This window comes from Furipterus horrens, unplaced genomic scaffold (genome assembly GCF_987537825.1).
Source record: "Furipterus horrens unplaced genomic scaffold, mFurHor1.1.pri manual_scaffold_13, whole genome shotgun sequence".
Lineage (NCBI taxonomy): Eukaryota > Metazoa > Chordata > Mammalia > Chiroptera > Furipteridae > Furipterus > Furipterus horrens.
The window spans coordinates 14,345,269-14,367,231 of record NW_028327183.1 but is presented as its reverse complement, the minus strand read 5'-3'; the positions used below and the strand labels follow the sequence as shown (position 1 = coordinate 14,367,231).

Below are 21,963 nucleotides of genomic sequence, written 5' to 3'. Positions count from 1 at the left end.
GGGTGCAGGGAGTAGGGATGTTTAGATAATGAAGACTGGCTTGTGGGGGTCCCTCTGAGAAGACATGGCCAGAGGGGGATTGCAGAGCCCTAAGGCATGGGAAGCCTGGACATGGGTGGGGATGTGTGGACATTGGCCATGTCTCATGCTATGACAGGCCTGGTGCATGCACTCTCTGTGCTTTATTTCCTCTGACAGCTGATGATGCAGGTGGTTGTGAAATCAATTGGATGGTACTCCCCACCCCCACATCCTGCCACCCAGAGGGTTGTGAGAGCGTAAAAGAGCCTCCTTAGGTCCGGTGGGGGTCCTTGTGGCTCTCTCAGGAAACAGGATGGCTAGAGCGGGGCTGCAGGAGGTGCAGGCGGGGTGTTGCAGGACGTGAAGCATAGCATGGTCCTGGGGTAGGTGAGATTCTGGAGGCATCAGGGTCAGGAGGGATGCGCTGTCCAGTGCAGAGAAGATGCAGGCTGGGGCCAGAGACCAAGGCACTAAGCTCTCTCTGAGGTGCCTCCACTTTGCCAGCTGTAAGGTCAGGGCCAGCAGGCTGGCCGTTTGGGCCTCTTGGCTTGCAGCTGCAATGAGCCCTGCTTGAAGCCCTCCGTTTGAGAAGGGGGGCCTGTCTCTTCTTAGCACACATCCTGTAGCTGACCCAGCCAGGCTGGGGTGGAGGGAGGGCAGCTGTCTGGCTCTTAGCCCAGGAGAGCAGAGGTTGTAGCAGGGCGCTGGGCTGGGTGGTAGCTGGGGGAGCAGCAAGCAGGCAGAGTGGGGGTCAGACCAGGACAGGAGCTGTGGCGTCTTTCTCCTGCTGCCTTCTGGAGGGCCCTGTGGGAGCTCCCCGAATGGCCAGCCCTCTGAGCTGAAGCCTGGACCATCAGCCTCCTTCCCTTTCTTCCCTTGGTTTTGGGGGCCACTTCTTACTGGGGTTGTCTTCCTCAGACAGCATTCACACTGGTGCTCAAGGTACTGTTACAGGGCAGGGGCCTGGCTATGGCCCACACAAAAGTTCAGGTTGGGCCCATGCTCAGTGCCTATTTTAGGGCAGTAGCCTCTACCCAAGATTTCACCCTTCAATGGGAGCCCCACTTTGGCCTTGGGGGATGTCCTCCAGGCCTCCTCCAGCCCCCTTGTGCCCTGAATTCATCACTGGTGCAGCTAGACTGTAGGAATGTTGTGGCTATGGCAGCTGGACTGTGGCCTGAGGCCCTCCCCCGCCTTCACCCCATCCGCACATAGGTGACCGCACAGAATCTGCCCCAGCCCATTTGTGGCATTGTTGTAATGGTCGGAGGCAGAGCTTGTCACTTGCCAAGTCTGAACTGGGTAGCCCCACCTTCCCCAGATCCACAGTCCCTTCTGCTGCGCATGTACTACCCAGAGCAGAGAGCCAGGGGGAACCCCTGCCCGGGACTGACTGTAGCCCAGCGTCCCGTCCAGGTCTCTGGGTCTCCTCCAGGCCACCCTGGGCAGGCACCTGGCCCTGGCCTCAGGCCCAAATATGGGAGGCGGCGCTCAGTCTTTGGAGTGGGGTGCGCAGGGCAGCTGTCTGGAACCTTACTCCAGAGGCACCTTCCCACTGGCTCCCCTCTGACCTTTCCTAGAGAAGCTTCTCCCCACCCCACTTCTCCCACTTTTCTCCCCTTCCCATCTTCCCCTCCCACTCTGTTCCTACTCAGCAGCCAAAGTGACCCTAACTGGACTAGATACTCACTGCTTACATCCTGCTCACAGATCCCTGTGCTCAAAATGAAGGCAGGACCCTCAGCCTCACCTGCAGGACCAGTCTCCAGGCCCCAGCCTGCTGGCAGCACTGCCCTGGTTCTGTTCCTTCTGCCAACCCTAGCTGACTGTGTTCAGTTCCTCGAATGCGTCTGTCACTCAGTGAATGCTTGCAGGTTTTTGCACACACTGTTCCCTCTTCCAGAACACACTTTCATCTCCTAGTTCTTTCATCCTCCAGGCTGGCCAGTGCACCTCACCGCCGTGTGCCCATGGTCCCTGTGTCCTGCCAGAACACTGTTCACACCCATTTTTCAATCATTGGTGGGGCCGAATTCTATCCTCCCTCCACCAAGGGAGGGGCCACGCCTGTCTTGTGCTCCTGGTACTAGAGAAGGGGCCACTCTTGGGCAGGGAGTTGAGCCAGTGGTGCTTCTCTGCAGCACCCTCGAGGCAGCATTCATCATCAAGGAACTGATGGCCTGCGCCGGGTTGGGGCAGGGGCGTGGTATCAGGACTTCCAGCCCTACCCTGACAGGCTGCCTGCTGTTGTGTGCCTCCCGTAGTTACAGCTACATGATTGACAACGTGATCCTACTCATCACCGGCACGCTGCACCAGCGCTCCATCGCTGAGCTTGTGCCCAAGTGCCACCCACTAGGCAGCTTTGAGCAGATGGAGGCCGTGAACATTGCGCAGACACCTGCCGAGCTCTACAATGCCATCCTGGTGGACACGCCCCTGGGTGAGCCGCTGTGGTGGAGGAGGGAGGAGGTGGGCATGAGTGTGAGGTTTGCGGACCCCTGGGGGTGACTCTCACTCAGAATTTGAGGCCTGTCCACTGCTGCTAACCTTTTTGTCCCCCCTTGACTTTCTCTCCCATTCTTTCCTCCTCACCCTACCTTCTCCTTTGCTGTTGCTCTTGCTGGGCCAGGAAGGCTACCCCTAGGACCCAACTCAGACCATCTAACTTTGCGAAACTGGATGATTTCTCAGAATGCAGGGGAGGGCTGAGCCCAGGGAGAGTGTGAGAGGCTTGGGTCCCTTGGAGTCTTGGGAGTACTGACATGTCAGACTGTGGCCGCAAACAGGGTGGAAATAGCAGGCTGCCCAAGAGCAGAGGAGGGAAGCAAATAGCTTTACTTGCCTCTATCAGGCAGGTCCCAGGGGCCTGGATGCAGGGTTAATGTTAGAGGCCAAGGAAGGGGCTCTGGGAGCTTCCCGCAGGGACCCGCCTAGGCACTGCTGGCTCCTGCCTGCCTGTGTTGGCTAGGTAGAAGGCACTAAGGCCATCATCAGCTAGTGCCTTCATGGCCAGAGTCCTAGTCCCCTGGCACCACTTCCAGGAAGCCACCAGGGTTGAACCACAGGGCTCCAAGCTGCATTTGGTCCTACAGAAAGAGGCCTGAGCCCTACCTGCTGGCCTTGTCTGTCATAGAATCTCTCAGTAGTTCTGAACTGTTTGTGGCTTCTTCAGTTTCTCCATATTTAAAGAAGAGATAGACCAGTGAGTCCACAGGTTCCCCTTGGAGTAGGGTGGCTTTATCCTGCTCCAACCTCTACTTCCAACCTGACAGTGGCCCCTTGGATCTGGCCTATGCCCACTCGGATGTTGAACACATTCCTTGTCCTAAGGAGGAGGCTGGTTTTCCAAATATGGGCCCCAGGTCCTTCTGGGGGATGCAGAGAAGTACAATCACCCCATATCCACAGTTGCCCCTCAATAAGAGAGGGTGTCATGGCCTTTTATGCAAGCCTGTCTTTGGCATGGCAGCGCTTGGGTCTGCCCCAGCAGCAATTAGATCATGCTATGGCTGGCTGCCACCTTTATAAATCAGTTTTAAGAGTAAGAAGGCAGGAGAAGCTTAGGTCAGTGTACGTAGTCCAGAGTATTGCTCCTGCCACTTGCAAGGCAGTAAGCAGGGTGGGAGGCCCCCCAGTACCCAGCCAGATGGACCTCATGGCAGGGGCCCTCCATGCCCTGCAGGAGCGGTTGAACACCAGCAGGATTTGCATCTAGCCTCTCCCACCCCTCACACCGAGTCTTTTCTCCCCAGCGGCTTTTTTCCAGGACTGCATTTCAGAGCAGGACCTTGATGAGATGAACATCGAGATCATCCGCAACACGCTCTACAAGGTAGCCCCCCCTCCATGAGCAGTGGGGGGTTGGCCTGCATGCGGGCGGGCTGTGGGCGTGGTGGGCCTGTGATTTATGTAGGGTGCTGGGGCAGGGTGCAGCTGCACCGGGCTCTAACCCTAGGGGCTTGTGCACTCACTTCCTGGCTCCCGTGAGGGGTGCAAGGCTCCATGGGACAGGTTTTGTACCCTGAGGTGCCCACAGTGGGCCTAGATAAGATCAACGGGAGTGGCGGGTGCTCCACAGCTTGGCTTGTCAGAGCTGGCTCCTGGATGACTGCTCTTCCTGCATCCTGGAGGGTCACGACCACCCTCCAGGCCATAGCTCTCAGACATACCTCACCTAAACTGCTGCTGGCGAGGCCAGGCACAGGAGCAGAGGCAACAGTGTTCTCAGTTACAGTGGGGCAGGGACCCTGCCAGGAGTAGCCAGGTCACCGTGTCCCTGTCAGATTCCCAGGCCTAGAGCCAGTGCCACGTCCCATTATTCTGTTTCCCACCAGACTGTGGCACAAGCTGGTGGGTGACCTCCGGAGGTAGAGTGGGTTTGGGATTCCTAGGTCAGCACTGCCCTGGCCTAAAGAGGTGAGGAGCAGGGCTGGCCAGGGACCAGTGAGGCCCATTTGGAATAAACTAGGCTATAATTGTGGTGAAGTACTAAGCTGTGGTGCCAGGAGGCCAATGGGCTGCAGCCAGGAACATGGGTCAGCCAGCCATGGGCAGGCCCTGGATAGCACTGGCCAAGGGCCCTGCTGACCTAACCCTGAGAACATCTGTCTGTCGGATTTTTTTTTTTTTTTTTTTTTTTTTTATATCCTTACCTGAGGACACATTCATTGATTTGTTAAAGAGAGAGGGAGAGGGAAAGAGAGAGAGACATTAATGTAAGGGAGAAACATTGATCAGTTGCTTCCCATTTGTGCCCCAACTGAGGATCAGACTGCAACTTAGGCATGTGCTCTGGCTGGGGATTGAACCCACAGCCTTTTGGGGTATGGGATGACACTCCAACCAGCTGAGCCACCCAGCCAGGGCATCTAAGGGATCTTTATAGCCAGGGTCCTCTCCTGCCCTGGTTGGAGTTAGGTGGCCATCTCTTTGCTTCCTACTGAGCCCAGGCCCTCCAGTCTCCCTGCAAGGCTCTTGGCCAGAGTGCAGGGAGGGTCTGGTGCTAGTGAAGGGTCTGGTGTAGGCAGAGGAACAGCACATTCAGAAGCAAGCATGGAGCATGGGCCAAGTGGCAAGCAAGATTTGCAGGTTCCAGATGGAAAAAGAAGCAGGCATAGGATCAAGTCACACAGGCCAGGAGTTTGAACTTTATCCTGTATGCAGGGCCAGCAAGTAAAAGTTTCCAGCAGGTCAAAGTATCAGGAAGCCCCTCTGATTGCAATGTGGAGGACAGATTAGAGGGGAGGAGGCCAGAGGTAGGAAGACTCACTTCTTTATAATCCTCAGGACTGCCCTAGGAGCTAGGTAGGCATCAGTCTTCTCATTTGTAAGAGGAAGAAACTGAGGGCTCAGAGAAGTGGGGTGGGTTGCTGGAAGCCACTTACTAGACACTGGCAGCACTGGGGATCCCGCCTGGCTCAGCCTGTTTGCAAAGCAAGTGCTCTTATCTACCTGCTAGTAGGGAGGCAGGTTAGCGAGTCGGCAGAGAGAGAGTGTGCGTGCGCTCCTGCCCACCCAGCTGGCCTGTTGCCGGGATCCCTGCCCTGAGACAGGGCGAGGGGTGCGGCTGTCCCCCCAGCCTTACCCAGACCCTCACCGGGCCTGACTGGTTCTGCCCGGAGTCACTGGCAAGGGCTGCTTGGGCACCAGCTTGTAAACCCTGATCCAATGCTGCAGGCGCAGTGCCAGGACCGCCCACCCAGCAGGCAGTGTCCCAGCCCAGTGGCCACAGATGGGAGATTAGGCAGACCCTCAGCCGTCTACCGGGTGGGAACTCTAGGCAGCTGGCAAAGCAGCCATGAGCTGGCAGATTCCTCCAGGTCACAGAGTGGGGGTGTGGGGGTGACCATGGTACCTGGGCCTTTGGGTCTTGCCATTTTCTTCAGCTTCCCTAGCCTCCAGAAGAGTCTGGGTCTGTCCCACCAACCTCCTTCACCTGGAATCAGCCTCTGCAGAAGCTGGTGGCTTCCCCCTAGACAGGAACTGCAGACCCCACTAGATGGAGCATGCCTGGGGATTTGGGCACAGCCAGATGGCTGGGTGCAGGGACAGTGCTAGAAGGACTGAACAATACCACCAAGCCATGGTAGGGTTGGCAGCTGTTTCTGTCACTCTGACTCCTGGAGATCTGCTATACTGTGGCCCACTCTCCCCTTCTAGCTTCTTACTCCCTAACCTGTCCTAGACTTTTGTTTTCTGCGACACCAGTGGTCACTCAGGCCTTTCTCTGAGCCTTGCTTGCCCAGTGCTGCTGGTCAGGATGAGCCTGGGCTGCTAGATCTCATCTCACCTCCTCCCTTGGGGGTAGCAGAGTTGGTGGCCCATGTCAGCTGGCAGTGGGCGCAGAGGTCTCTGCACCTGGAGGGCAGACCTCAGTATGGAAAGCATTTTCCACACCTCCCAGCCCTCACCCCCAAAATAGTCTCTAGCCTGTGAAGCCAGAGTCTCTGTGACCATGCCACCAGATGGGACTCAGGAGGATCTGAGTGAAGGGAGCTCTCCAGGGAGGCTGCAAGACCATCCCCCTTTTCCTTGACATAGAGAGGTGTGGGGAAGGAAGCCTGGGTCTGCCTGCCTTTAAGAGTGAGAGCTGGGAGGGACCCAGGGCCTGGACTGACCTGTCTTCTCACGCCCAGCAGATCCAATTTTCCTGGGCAGGAAGTGCTTGTTCCCTCCAGCAGCCAGTATGTCCGGCCATTGCTGTGCAGGGCTGACGTCCATGTAGGCAATAATCATCCCTCAGCAGGAACTGGGCTGACAGTTCGGTTCCTACTGTGTGATGCCTGAGGGATGGGAGGAGGAAAAAGTGTTCTGTAAGGTGGGTGGCCAAGAGGGACCAGGACACCCAGTCCAGGCCGTCTCTGTGAACTCTCAGGAGTAACCGTCCCTCACTAGCCCATCAACGTGTGGTTTTCTGAGGCTGAGGGGGGAGGATCTGGGGGAAAGGCGGCTAGAACAGCCAGGGGAAGACAGAGTGCCCCTCTGAGCCTGGCCTTCTGTGGGATGAGGGTGAGGGGGACACTGCTCCCTGAACAGACTGTCAGCCAGAAATTGCTGTCACTCCTGGGTTGGGGGACAAGACAACAGGCTATCACTGCTTGACTGGTTAACAGTCGGAGTTTGTAGCTGTTTCCTGGGCTCTTATATGGCCAACCCATGGGTGTGATGTTTGGACTCACCGTGAAAGGGGCTGGGAGGGAGGGGGGACTATGAGTAGGAGGCCCGGCAAGCCCCCTCAGTCTCCCTGCTTAGCCTGAGCAAGCCCCATGCCCTGCACAGGCCTACCTGGAGTCTTTCTACAAGTTCTGCACCCTACTGGGCGGGACCACGGCCGATGCCATGTGCCCCATCCTAGAGGTGAGTGCCTGTCCACCCTCCCCACCTGCTGGAAAGAAAGGCCTAGGGGAGGTCCTGCCAACTGACTGACTGTTGCCTTCCTCTCCTCCCTCTCTCCTTGCCTGTGCTCTGATCCTACAGTTTGAAGCAGACCGCCGCGCCTTCATTATTACCATCAATTCCTTCGGCACAGAGCTGTCCAAGGAGGACCGTGCCAAGCTCTTTCCACACTGCGGGCGGCTTTACCCAGAGGGCCTGGCCCAGCTAGCTCGGGCTGATGACTACGAGCAGGTGAAGAATGTGGCTGACTACTACCCAGTGAGTGTTCTACAGGACTGAGGGGTGGGCATATTGACACTTGAATCTCCACCCCACAGCCAATAGCCCCCTCATGCTTATGCTTCCCATCATTCCCCTGGGTCAGGAGTACAAGCTGCTTTTTGAGGGTGCAGGCAGTAACCCTGGAGACAAGACCCTGGAGGACCGATTCTTTGAGCATGAGGTAGGTGCTGGGCCTGCCCGTCATAGGGAGGGGTTGGCGGCCCAGGCCTGCCTCTGTGGTCATGACCACCTGCGCACCATGCCTGCCTCTGTCCTCAGGTGAAACTGAACAAGTTGGCCTTCCTGAACCAGTTCCACTTTGGTGTCTTCTATGCCTTTGTGAAGCTCAAGGAACAGGAGTGTCGCAACATCGTGTGGATTGCTGAGTGCATTGCCCAGCGCCACCGCGCCAAGATTGACAACTATATCCCCATCTTCTAGCGCCCTGGCCGAAGGCTCCCCCCACGTACGTGTGTCTATGCGTGCTGGGACCAAGGCCACAGCTCACATGCTGGCCCTGGGGGTAGCACATTGTCCTAGCAGCTGCCCAGCTTCCCTGCTCTTCTGAGATAGCTCTTGGGCTGAAAAGGGGCTGGGTACCTGCTCCCTCTACCAAGGATGGACCAAGTACCCCTCCAGATCAAGGAGGCCCTGTCAGCCTTGTTACAGCCACTGATATGTCTGAGAAGCATGTGGTCACTTTTGTGCCCCTTCCCAACCTGAGAATCCATGGGGGCAGCGTGAGCTTCCTCTCCCCTGTGGGTCATCCCCAGAGCCAAGGGGAGCAGTGTGTTTGTGTCCTGGGGGCATGGGGCAAGTAGCTGTGCATACCCCTTCCTCAATTTTACCCCTCTGAACAATAAACTGCCCTCTCTAAGCCTGGCTGTCTGCTCTCTCCTTTGAGCTCTAGTTCCTTTCCCAGACTGCCCGTTTTCCTTGGGTGCACCCTTACTGAGTCCACCCCCACCTAGTCTAAGCCTGCTACCTCCCTCATTGAGTCTCTGTTGGCAGCCCCAGGCTGGCCCTCTCCTGAGCAGCCAGAGTCCTGCGGGCAGGAGTCACGGGAGGATAGCTCCTCTGTCTGTTGGAGGCTTGGGTCCTGGCCCTGCAGGTCCCCCAGGCCTCCCTGTTTGCTTCATTGAGCTCCACCATTCCCCAGACCAGGGTTATTACCTCCATTTCACTATGAGGAAACCTTAACCTATGGGTAAGTGATCTGCCAAGGTCAGTGAAGGGGGTAGCTATGAATTATGGTCTGTGCCTAGAGCCTCATCCCCCATGCTAAGCCCCAGGGGTTCCCCAGGTAGTACCCAGCATGTCATACAGCCACAGCCTTTCACCCCTCCAACACAGTGTCTACCTCATTCTAGGAGAAATTATAAAGTTTATCTTTATTTTTAAAATGGCAGTCAGGCAAGTAGGGTATGCAGCCTCCCTGTGGCTTGGGGTGGGTGGTTTGGGGCCCTAATTCTTGAGCCAGTCAAGAAATAGTTGGGATTCACCCTTTGAATCAGAGCACTGAGGCACTAGTGCTGAGAAATAATCCTGAGAGGGTCAACAACCTACCCTGTCACTTCTTGGTTTGCAGAGGCACTGACTGGGATCCTATCAAAGTCTACAGCTATGTCTTACACTATACTCCCCATCCAGCTGGGTTCTCTAAACTACAGGGTGGAGCCTTGTGCCCTGGAGGGTCTGTTTGGGCCCATGAAGCAGGAGAGAGACCCAGAGGTTCACTGGGAAGCCTCAGCTTCACCAGGCCTGACCTGGGGTATCGGCAGTGGGGTGGCGGGGGCTGGGGGTCCTTTAGGCAAGGCTCTAGGGAAGATTTTGGGGTCACAATGCTCAGGGGAGGCCAAGGGCTCATGGGACCTCCTCTGCTGGAACAGTGTACACTTCTTATTGTGCCACTGTGGGGGGAGGGCCAGGGTTTGGGTCTGGTTCTTGGGCTTCATCCTGGGTGGGGGTAAGGCCAGGCTTGCCAGGCTGCAGTGCTCTTGGCAGACAGGGACTAATGAAGAAGGTTTGCAGGAAGCGGCGCCGCAGGCCCTCGGGCAGGTAGTAGTGGATGAAGTACATGAGCCCCACGCCAGGGCCGGGGTAATAGCGCCGTTGCGGCTGGGTGGCCAGCAGCGCCTCCACGATGGCATCTACAACTGGGCTGAGGTCGGGCACGGCCAGGCTCAGCGAGTGCAAGAACTGCCCGTATATGTGATCGATGTAGTCCTTGCCATAGGCCTGCAGCAGCTCCTGGGGCAGGCTGGTGAGCAGCTGCTGCTTGCGCCGCTCCCAGTGGTTGACATTTTTAACTGACTCTGAGGAAAGAGTGGTAAAATCGGCATGGAGTCAGCTAGGGAAGCCAAAGACCCAGGCCTAACTCACCAGTGACCCGCCTCCTGCCAAAGCCACACTCATTCTATAGACCTGTCCCTGCCCAGGTAGGACCATAGCCACCCCCTCCCCTTTTACCGCCCCAGGTCTCCCTCACCACCCAACTCTGACCTTCACCTGTCTTGAAGCATCCAGGCTGGATGACGCTGACCTTGACTCCCCAGGGCAGAAGTTCACTGCTGAATATGTCCATGAGCAGCACCATAGCCGCTTTGGAAGTCCCATAGGCCCCCAAGCACGGATATGGCATGTCTCCTGGGGATGGATTGGGGGTGAGGCAGCTCAGCTTGGGCCAGGGGCTCCAGCATCCCTCCCCATCAATGGCTCCTTTTCTGCTGCAGTGTGGACGTGCACTCACCTGCTGGGCTGCCCAGGGTCACAATACGGCCCCTGGAACTGCGCAAAAGCGGCAAGAGGCCCTTGGTCAGCTGCAGTGTGCCAAAGAAGTTCACCTCCATGCAGTTGCGGAATGTGGCCACTGGAGACAGCTCTGCATCGGCCACTACATCATTTAAGCCCGCATTGTTGACCAGGCCCCATAAGCCTGAGGACATGGAGCAGGGAGGGAAGCTGTGGGTCAGCCCTGCAGCAAACCTACAATCACTGCCCCTTCACGCCCACCCACCCCAGCCCTCTCCTCGAGAAGCTGCACCCGCTGACCTGTGCTGGTGGTATGAGCCTTGGTGAACTCCAGTGCACGGCTAATATCAGCTGGTTTGGTCAGGTCCATCTGTAGCAGCCTTAGGTTCGGGGAACAGCAGGCACGCAGCTCTAGGGCGCCAGGGCTTTCCAAGTCCAACACAGTGGCCAGCACCATGAAGCCCAGGGCATCTAGCTTCTTGGCTGCCTCCTTGCCAAAACCAGAGTCACAGCCTGGCCAGAACAGGGCAGCCAGTGAACTCCCACTGTGGCCCAGTCCAGCCCGAGACAGCCCCAGGATCACCAGAGTCCAGACAAGATCCAGACCCCTGGTCACCCAACCTACCAGCAGTCAGAAGCCCTCCCTCCATCTCTGGCAGGTTTTGTCCCCTGGCTAAGCACCTGCGCATCAACTCTTACAGCTGTCATCTATCTGACTCCAAATTGCAACCCCAGCAAGCATGGCTCATGAACCCCGCTTTACAGATAAGGATACCGAGACCTACTAATGCTAAGTTGCTTCCCAAAGTCACTCAGGCAGCAAAGAGTAAGGTCAGGACTCTATCTCAGGTCAGCCTGGGACCCAATCCCAGTCCTAATGTCCTTCTGCCTGCTTGATATCAAGCTTCTGCTCAAATGCTCAGTGTTACTGCACAACCTCCCTTTTTTTCTCACTGTTCTTGCCCAGGCTTCTTCCTCCTACCTGGACACTGAAGCAGCCCCCTCTTTAGTCCCCTCCCATCTTAGTCCCTTGAATCCATTCTCTACCTAAGCAGCTACAGGGATGTTCCAAAAATTGACAGTATAACTGTTGCCGAAAACCTTCCCAAGGCTCCCACAGTGTGTAGGCTGAAGCCCAAGCCCTCTGCTCCCATCCTCCAGGCCCTGCCCAACCTGAGCTAGCCTGCCTTCCCAACCTCAACATCCCCTACTGTTGTTCTGGGCGCTCTAGGCAAGGAGGAGGCCCATCCCCACCTCACCCCTGATCCCCCACCCTTGGAATTTCAATCAGTGGCGACAGTAGGGCATTCTCTGAGCTCCAGACCACTTGCCCTCAGGACAGGGACAATGATGGATGGAGAACAGACCTGCATTTTAATCCCTTCCCACACCCACCAAGTGTGACCTTAGGTCAGTTATCACTCTTGAAGGATTAACGTTCTGTCTTTGGTATGCAGAGAGAAATCACCAGGCAGGGCCAGGGTCGGTAAGCCCCTGCTTCCTTGATTGTTCGCATTTTGGTTCTGTGGGCAGCCTCCTCCCTCACTGGCCTTGCCCCTGAGCAGAAGCTGCAAAGCTGCCCCGCTTCCCCACTCCTGGACAGTTCTGCACCCGCTCCCTGCAGTGAGGCAGACAACACAGCTGGGCAGGGGGCTTTGAGCTGGGCTTTGTGGTGCTGGGGGCCTGCCAGCCAGCCCAGGCTGTGAGAACATGGGGGTGGGGGTGGGGAATAAGCATTGGGGTAGGGGGCTTCCTGGGCCAATCGAGCTGAGGCAGGGGCATGAGCATGTGTGTGTCCACTTGCCTAAGAACTGCCCCCACCTCAGCGCAGACAGGTCCTTCACAAGGAAACTGAGACCTCCCAGAGCCTTACCTCTGCTGTCCCAGCACAGTTAACCACACCTTGTACCTGCTTTTACTCACCTGCACGCACATACCTGTACCTACCTCCAACCTACCTGCAGTGAGCCATGAACAGCACACTGGCTCACTCCCATGAGACCCTTGCTGCCATCAGTGCACAGATATGCACATGGCCACTCGTCCCAAACCCTGACCCTAGGGATGAGCTTTGTGCATAGCTTTGGCCAGTGGTTCTCAGGGAGAGGTGGGTGGCAGCGCTGGCAGGAGGGGCAGGGTCTGGTCACCTACATGACTCATAGTCAGGTGGTGAGGGAGCTCCAGAACTTTCAGGTACTGGGAAAGTTGGAGACTTATAACTGATGCTTAGATGGGATGGGCAGTCCCCTTTCTCTTCCCCTCCCCCATTGTGGGGCTTTGCAACCAGAGATGGGGGAGCCCAAGTCACAAAGGCCTCCCTCCTCTCACCCCCTCTCAGACTCAAGGCTAGAAGTAAGCAGTACCAAAGCCTGAGCTGAGGGATCTCAGGAAAGACTCCAGTATGTACTTGCAGAAGGCCTCGGTGCTGTTGAGGCAGCTCAAAATTTAGATGGCAGTATGGGGGCTACCCAGTCTCTGAGGACAGATCACAATCTAGTCCCTACTTCATACCAAGAGGGTCTATCATCTTTCTTCCTCGAACTCTTAAAACTGGGGTCCCCAAAAGGTTCACACTGCACCCTGAACTCAGGTCTCTCCCGTCCAGCTGATCCCTGCTCTGTCTCCACTCTCTTTGCTGGGAGCCCAAAGCCCTCGTGCCACCTCCACCCCACCCCAGCTCAGTCTGGCTTCTTGTTCAACGTTCAAGGCCCCACCTGAGGAAGATAACTTCACATCCCAGAAGCCAGACGGATCACTGATTGTCCCCTACCCAGACCTTGCTCATTACTGCCTCAAGCCTTTGTTCCACACCCTTTGCCTCATACAAAACACCTTCCATACTCCACCTATCTCCACCCATCCTCTGAGGCCCAGCTCTAGGATGGCCTCCTCTGGAAAGTTCTCTGAGCTCCATCTGATCATGCAGGGCTCACTGCTGGACCCAGATCTCTGAGAAACCAGTCTGGTGGCTGTCCCCAGACCAAGCTCAATGCAAAGGCAGAGCCCTGAGCACCTGTCCAAAGCCACTAGGGTTGGGGGAGAGACTAGGCTGCCCTCCCCCCATACAATGGAGCCAGTGCCCCCTGGCCTTTCTCCCCCTCCCCACTTCCGGCTGGGCCTCAGCCCCCCTTTCCCTTCCCTCAATCTGGTGGCAGATTTATTCCCTGCTCCAGATAAAGGGAGCTCAGCCAGGCTGCCAGAGGCACCTTAGCCCAGCTCTCTAAGGCCTCCTTCGGGGGCACAGAGGACCAGAAGGAATGGCAGAAGGGGTGCAGACTTTGGGTTCTACCTCAGTAGTTCGAGGGTGGTCAAGTGGATCTGAGAGGCAGCTGAATGCCCAGCTGCTTTTCATGGTAACCTCAAGCCTTTCTGGGCTCTAAGGATCCCAGTCAATTGGGTGGTGAGGATCCCAACTACCTAAGCACCTTTCTCTGGCCCCAGGAAAGAGATGGGTCATCCCACTGGGGATGTTAAGCAGAGTTCAAGGGGTAACCACCCTCTTAAATCCCTCAGAGATTGCTCTCTTGGGGAGCATAAACTCCAAACTCCAGGAGCCTCCACCTTTCTCAGTCACCAGTTTCCCCTGCGCACCTGCCCACTCCCTTCCTCATTTTCCCTCCAGCACTCTCCGCAGTGGCATAGTTAACCCGGACTTGGGGCGGTGCCTTGTTTCCTACTCGTTTGCTCCCTGCACCCAGGAAAAGGGGAGTCTCCTTCTCTTGCGCTGTGGGGTCCGCCTTGCTTTGGTGTGCCCATAGGATCCTTATGGGTGTCCGGTCCCGTCCTAGAGCCTGGAGTCCCCGCGCTCCGCGCACTCACCGGTGATGAGTACCGTGCGAGTGGCCACGGGCAGGCGTGGCGGGCGCGCAAGGCAGGACAGCGCGATCCAGCCGGCAGCGGCCAGCAAGACGAGTGCAGCCAGCGGGGGTAGCAGGCGCTGGCACAGCCAGTCGAAGGCAGCCAACAGCGCCAGCGCCGCCAACAGCGGGCGGCCCAGACGCAGGTCTGCGCGCAGTAGCTGCAGTAGCGCACGGGCTGCCACGAGCAGCCAGGCGGCACCCGACGGCCAAGACCATTGCTCCATAGCTGCCGGCCGAGCTGGGGAGGGTCGGGCGGTGTCTGGGCTGAGGCTCGGGGAGAGGAACTCGGGGCCCGGGCGAGGCGAGGAGCGCGGGATGCAGCAGAAAATCAGCGAGGGGTGGAAGGAAAACTCGCTTTCTCGATTCGCCCTCGGGCCGCGCTTATAAAGAGCCCCGGGGGCGGGGAGAAGGCGGAGCGGAGGCGGGGAGGGGGCGTGTTTTTTCCCCACCCTCTGTCCTGCACCGGGTGCGGGACAGGTGCCCCCCGCCTCCGCCCCGCCCCCCGCACACAGAACCGCTTTCGAAGAAGCTGGAACAAAGTCCCAAAGTTGCGGCTGGAGAAGAAGACGCCTTGCCGCGGGTCGTGCCAGGGAGGGGACCGGTCGGTCTAGCCCTCGTGGTCCGCACCCGCTCACCTCTGCGCCCCCGCCACATAGTCCCCGACCTCTGAGCTGCCGCTCCCAGGTGAACACAGTCCGCTCACACTTTCTTGGGACAAGTGATACCTGCACAACCTCCCTCCAAGCACGCTACACTGACAGCGCGCCGCGGCTACCCGGACTGCCGGAACACCGCGGGAAACCATCCCGTTCTTCCCGGCAGAGTGGCCGCTGCGGCCGGCACGCGCGCCGCACTCCTATGCGGTCCGGGCCGCAAAGCCATCTCACAAACGTCCTGACGCGCGCTCACACCTAAGCTGCCTGGGGCCGCAAAACCGGCTGGGGGGGTGGGGGTGCTGCAGGAAGCAGGATGACCACCCGTGTCTTGGGCCGGGTTCCTCGTAGTCCTTGACCTGCCTTCCCCTTCCCAGCCCTGGGGATGCACCAGCTCCACCTCCTCCTGCCACACAAGTTTATGTGTGTGGGAGCAGTGTCTAGGCCTCCCATTACCTTCACCCCAGACTCCTACCCCAGGGACTCCAAGAGCCAGGCCAATGGGGACACCTGGAGAGTCAGGGAGGGCAGCCTCTAGGACAGGGTGATGCCTGCCCTGTTCTCATGATTCTCCAGGGGATAAAACAAGTGATGAGTGTGGGTGCGTTTTCCTCCCTGTGTATATGAAGGTTTGTGCTTGTGTGTGGCCTGGCGGCCCCCCACCCTGCCCACCCCCGTGTTTGGCACTTTATGCTTAGCATTCATGCCAGGGCTCTGCCAGGCAGTAGGAGTTGTTGCCAGTACCTGGCTGCCAGGCCCTATGCTGAGGGCAGTAGGTGTAGCTATGGTTCCCTGCTTCCTGTGGACTTCTGGGCCTTGCCCAGTGTCTCATCCATGCCCGAACTAGGTCTTAGAAGGTCATGGACCCCTCCCAGCTCTCTTGCCCATTCTATATTTTACATGCCCAGGCTCTGCCAGGGCTTCAAAGCAATGCTTCCACCAAAGCCTTCCCTGCCACCCAGGCATGGCACCCTGGTGGGCCAGGGGATTTTCAGTAAGGTGGCTGGGGAGCCCGATCTACCTATGGGGATAGTCTTTGGGTGGAGGATCCATTTTCATCTTTTCCTCCCAAAAGTACAGATGACAGACTAGCCCTGGCCCTGGAGGGCAGGATTTGCTTGGAGAGGGTGTGTGTGCCTGACCTTGGTACATGACCTTGTGTGTCTATATTTATATACATTCAAGTCCACAGGCACCATGGCTTCTCTGTGCATTTATGCAGTGTCTTTCCCTGTGCCATAATGCTGGCCTGTGAGTACATTAGTGTGTTTCCAGTAACTTTCTTCCTTGGTCCAGGTCATCCTTTGGAAACTCAGGGCTACATTTCTTTTCCAAAACCTGCTGATTCCTGTTACTCTGAATCTATGGCCCAGACCCAGAGGTAGGCACAGCACCCTTGGCCTGGCTCCCTGATCTGAGCTGTATACCCTGGATTGGTGGGACTCCCCCTCCAGTTCTAGTCTCCTTACATAGAGTCTGGCTGTAGTTTCTCCAGCTTCAGTCCATTAAAGGCTTCCCTTTGGGGCTAGGGATAGGGTGTAGAGGAGAGGGTGAGGTGGGGATCCCAGATAGCTTTCAAGGCCAAGGCCACATAAGTAATACCAGCACCTGCCAAGAGCAGGTGTTGAAGGGTAAGGAGGTGAAAGTGGGAAAGCAAGGTGAGAACAGAGACTGCGAAACAGGAGCCTCTGCTGTCCTAGGAAGGAACCATGGAAGATCCTGTCTCACTGAGATGCCTGCAATGGGGAGAAAGACCTACTGAGAGAGGGTGTAGGGAATTGTCTTTCGCTGCAAAGTATAGGATGGCTAGGAAGGGGAGGGGGTTTCTGGCCCAGCTTCTGGGACATTGCCACCTTGGACAGAACCATTAGTCTGTGTCATCTGCGTCTTATGGGGCTAGATGATCTGCCACATTCTTTTTTTTTAAGATTTTATTTATTTATTTTTAGAGAGAGGGGGAGGGAGGAAGAAAGAGAGGGAGAAAAACATCAATGTGTGGTTGCCTCTTGTGCACTCCCAAATGGGGACCTGGCCTGCAACCCAGGCATGTGCCCTGACTGGGAATTGAACTGGTGACCCTTTGGTTCACAGGCTGGAGCTCAATCCACTGAGCCACACCAGCCAGGGTACACATTTTTATATATATGCCCTCTTGACATACTTCTTCCTACCTCTAGGCCAGGAGGCTATGCTTCCTTCCTAGGATCTATGCTTCAGCTCCCTGCAACCTCCTCAAGGTTACGGTAAGCTAACCCCTTATCCCTCGTCAGGTGGAGATGTCCTGGAAGTAAATGGAAGGTGTTTCGGGCAGTCATGGCTGGGAGTGGCTGACCCAGCCCTGTCTGGGGCCTGATGCCAGGTGTTCCTGCCCAGGGGCAGAGAACCAACCTCTGCCAGACCCAGGAGTCTGGGTTGACAGGGGCCTCCAGGGAAGAGAAAGCAAGGGGAGCAATAGCCCCAGCAGGTAAGGCAGGGCCTGGCAGGGACCATGAAGGGGAACCAGAAGGAGCAGAGCCCCTGAGCCACCCCACCCCAAAGCCATCAAGCCCAAAGCCTCCCTTCGTTCTTAGTCCTCCCCACTGATCAGAAATCAGGCTCTGGACGGCCACAGAGTTGCTGGGGGGCTGGAGGGTGGGGGAGCCACCCCCTGCTCTGGTCAGCTCCACCCGAATCCAGCAGCTCACTGGCACCATCTGCTGGCCTTTGGGGGAGGGTGTGGCTTGAAAGGGATAAAGCCAGAGTGACTGGGGGATTTAAGGATGGGAGAACAAAAGTGCTGGGTGTGGGGTGCCAAGTTGCTGTGTTCAAGAGCTCAGGCTCTGTCCCCCGACTACACATAGGGTTCCTGGAGTCATATACTCCCTTATCATCTCTTCCCCCTTCTGTGACCCAGCTCAGAGGCGGCAGCAGAGCCGCAGGGAGGCCCTGCCCTGCACTGTGTTCACCCCTGGCTCCTCTTTACCCCTCCCACCTGGCACAATGGTAGAGGGACCCCAATGGTCAGCTCCTCCTCCTGGGTTCTGGATTCCAGCCTCAAAGACAGCAACCTTCTATTGAGTTTCTACTGCATGCGAGGCCTTGTGCTAGGCACCAACCACTGGCCTCTGCCCAGTAGCACACATGCGCACTCTGGCCTCTCCCACTGGTAACACAGTAAAGAACCTCTTTCACTTTGCTCCACTATCCTTTTACTCAAGCATTGTTCTCACATACCCCTGTCCCCCATTCTCAGCCACATTTCTCTAAAATTGTCTGCAATCCCTGTTATCACTCTCCCCTCCCCCAGTCTAGCTCAGAGCCAGCTTCCCCTTCTGACCTCACCAAAGGTCACCACTGAATGACAGTTTAGTCCCCAAATACCCTAGACACATCTCTGCTTTCAGTTAACTTGGCTTCCTTGAAACTTCTGCCCTGTGGCCAGGCCTCAGGCCCCAGCCCCTTTCCCCCTTGGGTACTTGTGAAGCCACCCCTGTGGGTGTCCCCCTAGCCGCCTGGCTCCCCTTCTGGAATTTCTCCTTCTTTGGATGAACCTCTGGCTGTGAAGACCCCTCCCCCAGCATGAGCTCATCTTCCTACTCACATGCTGGTGACTCCCACGCTCCTTTCCAGCCACAGCTTTGCTCTTGACTCCAGGCCCACATGTCCAGCTGCCCCTGGACGCCTCCCTTGGACACCCATAGGCCCCTTACACTCAGCATACCGAAGATGGTCTCATCATCTTCCCTAGTTCTGACAGCCACTCTCCCCCTACGTCATCCTTACTCTCCATTCCATGAACTGGCCCCCAAACCTCTAATTCTATCCCAGCCCTTGGTTTGGTGCAGAGGCCTCACACTAGCCCTTTGCGGTAGGTAGCATTATTACTATTTTATATTCAAGAGAACTGAGGTTTCCAGAGGCATCTTGGACTCAAGATTCAAATTCAGATGTCCGTGAGTCCAAAGTCTGGACTCTTGAGAACTATGTTAATCCAGGGCCATGTTTACAGGGCTTCTCAGATGTCATTATGAGGGACAGGAGAGCTGGAGATGGCTTTGAGCAAATGAGACCCCTGTTCTGGTTAGCCAGGAAATGGATTTGCAGACAGGGAAAGAGTGGAGGGGCCAGGGGAAGAGTGGAAGCTGGGGGTCCTATTGCTACATGCAGACAAGGGACAGAAGCAGAGGTCTGTTTGGGACAAATTGAGCCTGAGGTGCTTGTGGACATGCAAGATTGAGCCCTGAGGTAGCCAGATGCCTGTGGATCCCAGCACATGACTCACATCGCCTGGGAGCCTGGGAGACAGCTGACTCACCTCCTCATGCTCTGGGCATGAACTGAACCCTCTCCTCATTTCCTGAGGTACCCCATCTAGGCTGTGTACCTAGAGATCAGGCCCTTGGGTTACCTGGGAGAGGAGAAAGAGATACACAGGAGCATCACTTGTATTTTCAAATGGTGTCTGGTACCCTCCTCTGAACTTTTATTTTGCCTCCAGGATTGAAGACAGGTGTTTGGGGATTAGGGCCCTCGTGTTTGGGAAACACTAAGACAATGAGTCCTGAAGGGTTTTCTGGACCAGTCCCAGGGGAAAGGCAAGTCCCAGCTGGGAACACTTGCAGGGAGAGCTTGGCTGACTCCAGGTGAAACTGGCCTTCTTGGATCCTACTGTGTGGCTTTGAGCTATTCATTTACTGTGTTTGCCGTATGCCGGCCCTTGTGTCCAGCCTGCTCGTACTTTATTTACTCCCTGTCCTCACATCATCACTGTGAAGCAGGTCCTATCGTTATCGCCAACCCATACATAAGAAACCAGACTCGGAGAGGTTAAATGACATGCCCTATGTCACATAGATCTCCCAACACTACGCTCCTATTCTAAGCAGCACTGCTGCCTGGCCTTCAGCCTAGGAGGTTGGCATTGCGCCGTGGGCAATACCCAGCAAAAGACCATCAACCTTTTAAAATTTGCTTCTGGATTAGAAACATGTCTCTCAATGGTAGAATTAAGACAAGTTGTGAAAACTAATTCTAAAACTTCCTTCCTTACAGCTTCCATCACCCCTTTTCAGGCCTTTTCTTGGCAGAACAACTGCAAAAAGATACAAAAATTAGTTGCTGTTGGCTGACTGGTTTAATTTATTTGTATATACATAATTCAGCCCCACTCCTGATGGCTAATACCAGGCCTGGGGAAGCCGCGGCTGTTTTCTGATTGCTGGTGGGGAGGCCTGTGTGTGTTGTTTTTTAAATAAACTGAAACCAGATGGAAGGGGGTTTTGTTCACAGCCTGGCCTAACATTTTCTCAAGCAAATTCCTTGAAAAGCCAACCACCTACCAGTGGTGCCTATTCTCCTGGAGGTCCCTCACTGCCGGTAGGCAAATAGTGAGCAGGGTTGGGCTTTCTCAAAGTGAAAACAAAAGGCAGTTTAAAAGAAGCTTCTAGGCCCAGGGGCACCCCGCAATGGGGTGGAGGGTGGGATTATTTCCTGATCTGTGTCCCGGGCTGGGGCCTGAGTCAGAATCACCTGGACCGACAACTTGGTGAAAATGTGGGATCCAGATCCCCCACATATACGCCATTTGCAGCGCTAACTACCAGCAGGAGACCCCAGCTTTCAGGACAGGTTGATTTTCTGACTCAGGGCAGGGGGTTATCCCCCCTGGAAAGGGGCCCAGGCCACTCTCATTCCCATTCTGGGAAGGCCAGTTGTTCAAGGCGATTACTGAAATATTTTTAACCACCAGCCAGGTCGAGAGCGTTGTAATGTCCCAGGTGCACCTCATTAAACGATTCCTTGTTCAGAGAGATGAAGCAAGTGCACCCCGGGGTCACGGTGCCAGGGGTTTCACATTTTTCTTTGGAACGTGAACTGGGTATTGTCATAGTGAAGTGAGACCCAGTCCCCAGGCAGGGAAAAGCACTTCTTTCCCAGCTCCGACCTTCATTCCTAGCTCAGAGCATTTTTCTTTTGGATTCTGAGACTTTTCAGATAATTGTGTCAGGTTAAACAAGGTTTCACAGAGTTTCCTTTGAGACATGACGTTCAAAGGAAATTCCACTGGGAGCAGGCCTGAGGAGTACCCGCATACAATTTGCTTTCAAGTATCTGAGGGAAAATGCAGGTATCTCAGCCCTGCGCATTTCTGAGAAAAAGTAGGACTAGCCAGCATCTTTGCATGTACGTACCCTTCCCCATAGAAATGAGCAAAGAGATAGCTTTCATGGTGAGTGGAAATACCCTTCCCCACGGAGCACATGCGGGATGAGGTGGAATCTGTTGCAAAAAAGGCCCGCTTTCCCAGGGCTGCATGACGTTCAAAGGAAATTCCACTGGGAGCAGGCCTGAGGAGTACCCGCATATAATTTGCTTTCAAGTATTTGAGGAAAAATGCAGGTATCTCAGCCCTGCGCATTTCTGGAAAAAAAAAAAGTAGGACTAGCCAGCATCTTTGCATGTACGTACCCTTCCCCATAGAAATGAGCAAAGAGACAGCTTTCATGGTGAGTGGAAATACCCTTCCCCACGGAGCACATGCAGGGTGGGGTGGAATCTGTTGCAAAAAAGGTCCGCTTTCCCCGGGCAGCCTTGGAAATCCTTACCAGCCTGGGATACCTTTTTCCCCTCTTTTCTGCATCTTAGGTAACACATGTGGTAAATATAAGCCTTCAGTTTTCCAAGAAACATAAAATAAAGAACTGAATTACTGGCAGAGAAGCTTTAACCTCATTGGTTCCTAGGACTCGGCGAACACATTTTCCACACACCATGATTTTATTTCATTTGCCTCCAAGGGACGGGCCTGGAGCAGCTCTGTTGCATAAGGTGCTGTTTCCAAACACCTTGTTCCTAACTAGAGACACAGAATAAGTTTTTTCTAGATCCGAGAGAGTTCTGGAGGGGGTGACATCGTGTTCCAAGCTGCACTGGTTATAGTCAACAGTGGGAAAGTTGCCAGAGCCTTCTCACCTAGGAAGCTGACGGAATATTCTAAATACTGAACAGCGGTTCTTGCTTAAAGCACAAAGTGCTCATAA

At 55.7% G+C, this 21,963-nt stretch overlaps 2 protein-coding genes across 4 annotated transcripts in view; one reads left to right on the top strand and one right to left on the bottom strand.

Moving 5' to 3' along the window:
• Positions 1-8,557, top strand: part of ATP6V0D1 (ATPase H+ transporting V0 subunit d1) — a 37,938-nt gene extending 29,381 nt beyond the window's left edge. The window contains exons 3-8 of one of the 2 annotated variants that reach the window (XM_090260013.1): positions 2,286-2,464; positions 3,777-3,856; positions 7,303-7,380; positions 7,501-7,677; positions 7,784-7,861; positions 7,960-8,557. In XM_090260013.1, coding sequence (XP_090116139.1) covers positions 2,286-2,464; positions 3,777-3,856; positions 7,303-7,380; positions 7,501-7,677; positions 7,784-7,861; positions 7,960-8,121 — 754 coding nt within the window. In that variant the 3' untranslated portion in view covers positions 8,122-8,557. The remainder of the gene's footprint in view (positions 1-2,285; positions 2,465-3,776; positions 3,857-7,302; positions 7,381-7,500; positions 7,678-7,783; positions 7,862-7,959) is intronic. The other variant, XM_090260015.1, reaches the window with a different exon arrangement.
• Positions 8,558-9,052: 495 nt separating this feature from the next.
• On the bottom strand, positions 9,053-14,628 carry HSD11B2 (hydroxysteroid 11-beta dehydrogenase 2). Of its 2 annotated transcripts, none has more exons than XM_090259787.1 (5): positions 14,251-14,628; positions 10,732-10,944; positions 10,430-10,615; positions 10,183-10,326; positions 9,053-9,995 (listed from the first exon to the last, which is right to left on the bottom strand). In XM_090259787.1, exons 1-5 carry the CDS (start codon positions 14,513-14,515, stop codon positions 9,580-9,582), a joined length of 1,224 nt encoding a protein of 407 aa, XP_090115913.1. In that variant the 5' UTR covers positions 14,516-14,628; the 3' UTR covers positions 9,053-9,579. The 2 variants fall into 2 exon arrangements, with proteins under 2 accessions (XP_090115913.1, XP_090115914.1); XM_090259788.1 differs by having other exon boundaries at positions 10,189-10,326.
• Positions 14,629-21,963: the final 7,335 nt, after the last annotated feature.